The sequence below is a fragment of the Triticum aestivum genome, chromosome 4D (assembly GCF_018294505.1).
Source record: "Triticum aestivum cultivar Chinese Spring chromosome 4D, IWGSC CS RefSeq v2.1, whole genome shotgun sequence".
NCBI classification, from domain to species: Eukaryota; Viridiplantae; Streptophyta; class Magnoliopsida; order Poales; family Poaceae; genus Triticum; species Triticum aestivum.
The window spans coordinates 501182746-501192537 of record NC_057805.1 but is presented as its reverse complement, the minus strand read 5'-3'; the positions used below and the strand labels follow the sequence as shown (position 1 = coordinate 501192537).

At 42.5% G+C, this 9792-nt stretch overlaps 1 protein-coding gene across 1 annotated transcript; it reads right to left on the bottom strand.

The window, feature by feature from the left end:
- Positions 1-8657: 8657 nt before the first annotated feature.
- On the bottom strand, positions 8658-9134 carry LOC123097160 (zinc finger protein GIS3-like). Its single transcript, XM_044518901.1, has one exon. The coding sequence runs from the start codon at positions 9132-9134 to the stop codon at positions 8658-8660; it is 477 nt and encodes a 158-aa protein (XP_044374836.1).
- Positions 9135-9792: the final 658 nt, after the last annotated feature.

Below are 9792 nucleotides of genomic sequence, written 5' to 3'. Positions count from 1 at the left end.
TACTAGAGACGCGGAGTATATCTAGTCCAGAAAGCAAGATTTAAACGGGAAGACGAAGAGGAGACAAAACGTACGCCAATTTATGAATGCATGAGAACGTTGGTGATTTTGGCTGAAACGAAAGGAGCCGCGCGCATACGAAATCATCACCAAATGCTTGACTTACGGGATGCCCGAAACGCTACGTACGGACGACAGCGAGAGTGGTACGACCGGAGAGAGCAGGGCCAACGGCGTCGCCATCTCGATGTCCTTTCCTTGGCTGTGCTGCCATAAAACCTCCAATCGCGCTGCGCAGGCCACCGTGTACATCTGATGTCCTATCATCTTCAGGTGATGTGGACGGGCATGTTTCACACACGGAAGATGCATTAGCACATATGTTAGTATCACCGTTGGCTGGCCTAGGAGAAAACTCCAACGCGCCGACCCAGAACCGGACGTGCGTTTTGTCTGCTTTTTGTCGGTCTCAATCGGCTCGTCCGCCTTCTTCTGCGTTTAGGACGGCCGTGCACCCAACGCGTGGACCCAATTCTTTCCTCACAGCCCGCCTGCGTGTTAGAGATACGACGGGCAAATCAACACGATGAAGAACGAAAATAAGCTGGAGACACGAGATTAATAATGTGGAAAACCCCTCCAACACGAAGGGAAAAAACCACGAAAGCCAGCCAACAAATCTTCACTATATCGGGGAAGTACAAATGCCAGGAATTTACAACTGATCAACTTATTCCAAGGAATTATTAATATTTCAATTCAATATATATAGTGGTGACATACGACTTGTTGTGTATGACGAGACGGATATACCATGCACCTACTCAACATCGTCAGTAGATGGATGCCTCATCGTCAACGAATGGCAGGAGATATGTGACATCTATAACTTCACCGAGGTTGAAGACAAGATAATCGGTGTCATCCACATAGGACATGCGAGCCCTGTCCTCTTCCTGCATACCATTGCTAAGACGACTACCGGCGAGTAGGTGTCTTTGGAGAGTTCAACATGCGTGCATGCATGTCTATTTACATCAACTATGATTGCACTTGTGTTTGAGTACTTAAGGTTGTACTGTTAAGTGGATTTTTCGAGAATTGCTAGCTAGATACTATGTGATGCTAGTTACTATTGTGTTGAAGAGTTCATATGTTTCGTTTATGATCCAATAATAATAATTGTTACATTTGGTTTTGATGGCCTAAATGCTCTGTCATGGCAGCAAATTTGTGTGGTAGAAACATCCTGCCAAACAAAATAAATGCATTTTATAAAAATATTCGGGCTTTTTGTACCAGCAGCGTGTGGTAAACAGCAAACGCTACTATATCGACATGTAACTAGCAGGTAGCAGCAGCCAATAAGACTACACGATGCAGGTTGAGATGCTACTAGCGGCGTCCACCAGGGAACATTATTGGAGAGCTACTGCTTAGCAGCGGCCAGACGTTGCTGGTTGTTGACTACCAGCGGCGCGATAGTAGCGACGCCTGACACAAACACAGGTACAGGCTCCTCATTAAGTACATAAAGTAACATAGACGGCACCCCAAGTGTTATGCAAGGCACCTCATTACACAGCTACAGGCTCCTGATTACAGTAACATAACGCATCTCAAGGCAAAATGAATCTACATCTTAATAAATGATGTCTTGCATGATATCACATATATGTTACTTCCCACTATGAAGATAGTAACATAGACTAGTAACATATGCATGTTACTATTCTAAGTTACTCCCCACTATGACTAGTCTTAGGCACGGTACATTATTAACTCCCTCATCGTTTCTTCTTTCATGACATATCAACCAATAAGAAATGTGTGTCGTGCATGCTTTCAGTGACTTGAGACTACCAAACATGACATGCAGTGGTTAGTTCATTGCATGCAATGCTATTAATTAGCAAAAAAAATAAGTTCTCTCATTTTCCCCTCCGCCTTGGTCGCGGTGCACAACCTAAGATGACTTATACACCTAGACGGAGGGAGTATATGTTTCTTTCTTATGTTTTTGTCTCCGCGAGATATGTTGAAGTTTGAACGTTTCCAATGTCTTTCCAGAACCCAGCTCATGATCAAGTTTGTGACACTCGGAACATCCAACACCACAAACCCTTGTCAGCTCTCGACCCTAGAACACCCAGACGCGTCTTGGAGCTCTAGTGCCCCCCTGAGTTTATTCAAGTGAGAGTGAATGTGTTACATGTTTGTGGGAAGCTTATACATGTAAGGATCCCTTGGCAAGTGATCAAGGCTTCTCAACAGGGTGGTAGTTTTGAGGGGTAGGAAGATAAAGCTACTCTATAAGTCCAGGTAGAGCAGTCAAATCAGTGGGGTAGCCAGCCCAACAAGCCAGGGTGGTCCATCAATAGAAATATTTACATAAGTTTATTTATTTTCAAAGAAATATATTTTTTACTACACTATATACAAGCTATAGGGAAATTCCAGGGTGGTCCATGGACCACCCTGGCCACCCCCAGCCACGCCACTGAGTCAAATGTAGGTGTGTTCTTGGATCACAGTGAGCCACCTCCTCTCATCCATTCATGAATGTGGTGCCTTGGCTAGTTGATCTGTTTTAGGCTTGGACTCATTTTCTCTTTGCTTCCTTTGGCGAATTAGTATTTTTTTAATTTCTTTTTTATTTTATGTGTTGACCATTTCATTTGGCTTGGATTTTGTGGCCATCTTGGGCCTTGTTAACTGCCTTGTACTTCCTTTGACCGTCCACGTAAGACTAGGTGAGACCCCAGGTATGATTATTTATTTTCCACAACAATACTTAAGCTACAAAAAATAGTTATTTCATACCATGCCTTGATGATTTAATTTTTTTCTAAAATTTTATTTTGTGATATTGCACTTCAGATCTTTACTATTGCAGGGGAGTTGGTACGTTCTCTTCACGTCCTCCCCTCCCCCTACATTGTCCTTTTCCTCTTAATCGAATGAGTATTTTCCCTTCCTTGTCCTTGTGAAACCATGTCCTGCATCAACTCAATCAAATCTTACCAAAACCATGTCTTGCATTAACTCAATGAAATCAAATCAAATCTTACCAAAACCTCAGTTAAATCAAAGCTTTCCTTGCCTTCCCATACCCGTACACAAATCAATTCTAATCTAACCAAAACCTGAACTAAAAAAATTCCCTGCCCTCCACTACACATCTCCAAATCAAATCAAATCTTACCAACATCGACTAAATCAGATCTTTCCTTGCGTTCCAGTACATATACTCAAATCCAATCTTACCAAAATCTAGAATATGGTGGGCATAAGGTATATCTTGGACACAATTGGTGTTGAACCATTTGAATATGCATGTCCTCATTGCAACACATTGGCTATTAGCTAGTATACACTAGTTCCACACTTTGAAATGTGAAACTTTTTGTGTTTCGTAATGCCTAATGATTTTTATGTTACTGGATGTGTCTTTATCAAATTTTGGATCTCTAGCGTATGAGTCTATGATTAGACTTAGCCGTTAGTGAAATTTTACCAAACCTAATTTTTCTAATCAATTTCTTTTCTCACAACTGAAAGTTACAAAGTTCCCTTGGCTATTGTCATCTTTTCATGTACTTGAAATAGTTTCCCTCTATATGAGCAAAACTTGAAATCTGTTAAGTTTTGTATGATAGAAACACCTGATATCGCCACATGGAAATATCATTTTATTTGAATATAGGCATCTTACTTTGCATGTTTAAGACAAGACAAGATAAGCAAACTGATATCCACTTTATGTCCCTGATGATTGAGATGGTTATTAGTACTCAACATAAGTTTATCATACATTCACTAGTAGAAAAAGGGCCTTTAGTCGAGGTTCATAAGGGCCTTTAGTCCCGGTTCTGGAACCGGGACTAAAGGGTCGTTAGTAAAGCCTCCCCCTTTAGTCCCGGTTCTTACACGAACCGGGACTAAAGGCCCTCCACGTGGCCGCTGCCTGGAGGTCCACCTTTAGTACCGGTTGGTAAATTTTATGATTTTTTTTAAATTTTTTCGAATTTTTTTATTTTTTTTTATTTTCAAATTTCTGAATTATTTTAACCTCTAATCTCTAATCACCCCTCATCACTGCTCAATTTAACCTCTAATCTCTAATCACCCCTCATCATTCCAAATCATCTAACTTCCCGGACGGTCACCCATCCTCTCACTACTCCAGCCTGAGCACGCTTAACTTCCGGGTTCTATTCTCCCTCGTTTCAAAGTCTGCACTTGTTGTTTTCCTGACAATACTAAGGTGTCAATCCTATTAACCCTCAGGAATTTAGCTTGAGCATGAAGTCACACATTTCACTGTTTGGGTTTGAAACTATTGTTCTAAAAAACAATAATTATTTAGTACCACTATTATTTCTTAAATAAGTAGTTTGACCATAGTTTGATCAGATTTGACCAAAATTCAAAAAAACTGAAGTAATTGTTTAGTAACACTATTATTTCTTGAATAATTAGTTTGACCATTGTTTGACCACAGTTTGACCAGATTTGACCAAAATTCAAAAAAACTGAAATAATTATTTAGTAACACTAATATTCTTGAATAATTATTTAGTAACACTAATACTTCTTGAACAAGTAGTTTGACCATAGTTTGACCAGATTTAACAAAAATTCAAAAAAAAAACAGAAATTTGAACATAACTTTTTTCCTTTTAGAATTTGAGGATTCTAAAAAAATTCCGTTTTACATTTTCCCTACACTTTTTGCAAAACATGTCCAAATTTAAGTTTTTAAATTTTCCTAACTAGTACATGTAGTAATATAACTACATCTGGAAGGATTTTAATTTTTGATGTTTTTATCATCTTCTTTTGCTTTTTACAAAACTGAAAAGGCAATCCGGGGGGGGGGGGGGGTAGAGTTTGAAAATGAGACCTTTAGTACCGGTTCGTGCCATGAACCGGTACTAATGCCTCAAACCCCATTAGTACCGGTTGGTGGCTCGAACCGGGACTAAAGGTCTAACCTTTAGTACCGGTTGGTGCCACGAAGCGGTACTAATGGGCATCGCACCCTTTAGTCCCGGTTCGTGGCACCAACCGGGACTAAAGGTCCCATTTGAACCGGGACTAATGCCTGTACGGTGCCCTAGCCGCTCGAACCGGGACTAATGCTCACATTAGTCCCGGTTCGTAATGCAACCGGGATTAATGCTCTTTTCTGGCCGAACCAAAGCCCTGTTTTCTACTAGTGATTGCACTACAATAAAAAAGGTTACTAGAAAATTTTCTGTAAATGTGGGGACAAGATGGTGCATGTTGAAGATAATATGTTTTAGCAAACAAATTTCTTAGTCCTTGTGACAATAAGTATTAATTAGCTTTTGAGATTTACTTCTCACATTGTGATCAAATATGTCAAGTTTTACAAGCCATCTGATCCAACCTCAGACCACATGTTTTTGTTCTTCAACACCTATCTGATTATTGTTGTTTGTGTCATGTGATTGTTATTTGTGTCATGTAATTGTACTGAAAGCTAATGTACAATGTATGATACTCTTTAAAAATGATAAATGAAACAAAAAAAATCCTATTACCATTGTTTAAATGCAATTTGGTACATCGCAAATTATAACTGTTTGGGTGCGCTTTGCTGCGCCGTTGATGTTGTTGGGTTTCTTCAAAAAATAATCATTTTGTTTCAAATTATAAGATGTATGAATTTTGTGAAAATAAAACATTTAAGTTTGATCAAATTTGTAGAGAAATATATGAAAATCCATAATATAAAATTGATATTTTTAAATTCATCATGAAATGGAGTTCCATAGTTTTTTGTATAATATTGTGGATGTTGATATTTTTGCTCTGAAGTGGTCAAAGTTAAAGAAATTTGACTTTGTACAAAACTAATACCCCTTATATTTTGACTCATGGAATATTTAGTCTGGCGGCTGGGGAGATGGTAGTGGGTGTTTTATTTTTATTTATAATATGGTTATTTGGTGGGCCTTTTGTGGTGTGATTTTCTGTTATCCGCTAACCAACCTATATATAAATGGGAAAATTTCTGTGTCGGTGTTCGCATGTAGTACTATATTGGTGCTACAATATCACATGGTGGTGCTTCATTTTCAGGTGGCGGGAGGGTGCACGGGATTTATATGTTTTTATAGGTCGGTTGCTGCTGATTGAATCGAAAACCAAATCCAAAATTGAATACCTCAATTAAATGAAGAAAGAGCTTCATAAGGAACATAGTGAATAAAAATAATTGAATGAAAGAGCTTGAGAAAGTGTTGACCCAATCAAAATAAGTTGACTCGATGCAAAATTGAATACCTGATTTAATTGTGAGGCATTAAAAATTAGGAAGCATAGTGTATAGTATAAAATATTTGAACGAGAGAGCTTTGAGAAATTGTTGACTCGGTCAAAATCAGGTGATCCAATTCTAGTATTATACAGGATTAACTCTGACAAGTCTGAACTGTGTGCGTCTTCTTTGTACTAGAACTACGTATCTTAGATCTCATGTGAATATGCGCTTGCCAGTTATTAGTTTCAGTAAAACATGTATGTGTATGTGTTCATTTCAACAACAAAAGAATGTTCTCCCATGTGTTCAGAACCGCAACTAAAATTGTTCTTGAAACCTGATTCCGAATGGAATACATCTTTGTTACAGGTTACAATACTATTTGTAGCTATATATCGAACAACCAAACCCAAATAAGAATCTAAGAAATAAGCAGTGCGAAGTTGAAAAATGAAAAACGAAACCCAAATAAGAATATAAGAAATAAGCGGTGCAAAGTTGAAAAATGAGAAAACTTACAAATCTAAAGCATCATGTTCGCGACTTAGTTCCAAACCATAGATGTATATACAAAGTGTCCAATATGAAGTTTTTTATTCAAAAGACGTTCTATTTGTAAGGGCATCTCCTAGGCGAATCTGTAAACCTTTCGCAACCGTTCGGACCGCGTTGTCCGGACCGTGGATGTTATCCAACGCGGCCCTTTATCGGTCCGCGGGGCGGTCTAGATGCGATTTTTCCCGCAAAACAGTGACAAAAGTAGGAGAGGTTTGTGGGAGTCCGGACACACGAAATGTACGAATCTGACACGCCAGGCCCACCCAAAACCCTTCCCGGACCCCGCGACTCCATCCTCCCCGTTTTCTCTCCGTCCTTCTTTCTCTCTTGTCGTTGTCGCCGCTCGACCACCCTGGCCACCACGCCACACCCCTGCCAGAAATCTGCGTCTCCGTCACCTCCGGCGATCCAGCAGGGCTCCCCGCTGCTTCTCCTCCGTCTACGTTCAACCCCCTGTCCTCCGACCGCCCCGCCAGGTACCATCCTCTACCATGCCTGACAACTGTTCGATGAATCATCGGAGAAGAAAACAGTTGAACCTTCTTGTTTGTAGCAATGGATTCCGATTTGAAGTACACATACGAGCAGTATGTTGAGTCGTCTGATGGCTCGTTGGATGAGGAGTACTCCGATGAGACGACGATGATGCAAGCGGTCCTTGAAAACGTGGAGCATGCGGAGGAGCATGTTCTCAATTCCAGGGGCTCGATCAATGCTCATCGAGTGCTCAATCGTAATAGGGCGCGCGGGCATTTGACACTGATGGCCGATTACTTTGCGCCCGATGCATTCTTCGTTGCAGGCCTGTTCTGTAGTTGTTCGTGGACCTGCAAAACAATGGGATCCGGAGACCTTGTGGGAGGTGATGACATGTTGTGTGATCATGCACAACATGATCGTCGAGGATGAGGGTGACGAAGCTGCCGCAGCTCTGGAATTTGAGAACATGTGTGATCCTATCCAACTTCCGGATCATAATCCGGCCACATTTGAGGAGTTTATTTAAATGCACCAACAAATTCGGCATCGACCAACTCACGTGCACCTAAAGGAGGATCTGATTGAGCAGCAGTGGGTGGTGAAAGGGGACAACAATGTTGGGATGTAAAATATTTGAGCTCTTTTAAATTTTAACTACTGCTGCATGTGGCTATTTGAACTTCTGTCCCCTTTGCATGCGCTACTTGATCTTGCGGACTGGAAAAAAAATCCGGAAGACCGGATGTATGCGGCTACGGTTGGATGTCGACCTCCCGCATGCGTGTCCGCGGACTGGTCCCCCTGTCCATGGACATATGCGTAGAGATTTTTACAGATTGCCGTTGGAGATGCCCTAAGTAGGTAACCACGGAGAACCACGTGTTACTCCAAGCGATAGGAAATTTTCTAATTCTTCAGAGACCGTTGGTTAACCGAGATTAAGCAAGCCCATTCAGATGCATGAATCGATGATTATTTACAACAATGTGTAACAAATTCTGGCCGTACAAACAGGACAAATGCACTAGCCACCTGTCTTAATAAGAAAGTTACAGAGAAAACAAAAGGCTACTTATTCGTGCCCGATTGAACACTGTATGCCTACTCTCATGTTGGACATAACACATTTCTAAGACAGAGTTGAGACATTATTTATGAACCAATCACAAATATAGCAATTTGACGAGGTCTGAAAAAATAAGGCACTTCACAAAACAAAACTGAAGAAGGGCAACACAAACCTTCAACAGATAGATTCATAAAGGCAATTAACGAGGAGAGCTGGAAGATAATCCAGCAAGATGCATGTCCTCCGTAGCTGAATCTGCTAGAGTCGCAGCTCCAGGTCGATTCCCACGCCGGTGTTGCTCTCCGGCGCAATCTCAGTGGCGGATGACCTTCCCCAGCTTAGCATGTCGCCCACATCGCCGTGGACGCCGGAGAACGTCCCGGCTGCCGCTCGCACGCCGTGGACCGACGGAGCCAGCGTGACAGCCTCAGGAACGACATGGAGGGGCGGAGGGGCGATAGGGTTGAAGTTGTCGGTGGCGGCGGCGCGAGACGAGGCGGCACTGGCAGCGGGGTGGCGGCCGTAGACGTAGGGGTTCCAGCCGGCCGCGCGCTCCTCCCTGTGCGCGTTCTGGTGGCCACCGAGGGCCTGCGGCTTGAGGAACTTCCTGTCGCAGAAGAGGCACGGGAACAGCGGCCGCGCCTCATCGCCGGCCACTCTGCCGTTGTACGATCCCCGGCCGGCCGCCGCGCTGCCGTCGGTTCCCGGGCGGCCTAAGGCCAGAGACAGTTCCATGTATGCGTAGCTAGCTACGTACAAAGACTAGATACAAACTGGAGTACATGGTAATGGCCATTTATGCTATGCATGAGTACCTGGTTCTTCTTCTGGCTGAAACAAAAGGAGCAGCGCGCAGATGAAATCAAATCATCACCAAATGCTTGAGGTACGGGATACCTGACACGCTGCGTACGACGACTGCGAGGCGATACAGCGAGAGTATGTACGGCCGGAGAGAGCAGGGCCGCCGCCGTCGCCATCTCGATGTCCTTTCCTTGGCTCTGCTGCTAGAAAACCCCCAATCGCGCTGCGCATGCCACCGTGTTCATCCGGTGTCCTTTCAAGTTGGGTTAAAACAGAAATAGACTAATATATTGTGAAGCTCAAGGTGATTATTTGTCCTCCTTGGGTGCTCGCTATCTAGATCTCTTCTCGAACTCATGATACAAATTCTTGATTAAGGTTGACCCATAGCCAGCAGTGTCAATGCCATGCAAAGTGATCACTCAGGAGGCCCAAAGCCATATCTCTCTTCAAGTCGGAGGGTCAAATCCTATCTTGGTCTACCGTGACTAGAATCACAATGTAGTTTTGGATAGTCCCTAAGCAGGCCGATTCACACGAACGGCATCATAGTTTGGACATGGCCCATACATTTTACTTGGGAAAACTT

Coding starts and splice junctions, on each gene's coding strand:
- LOC123097160 (XM_044518901.1), bottom strand. CDS start 9,134: ATGGAACTGTCTCTGGCCTTAGGCCGCCCGGGAACCGACGGCAGCGCG.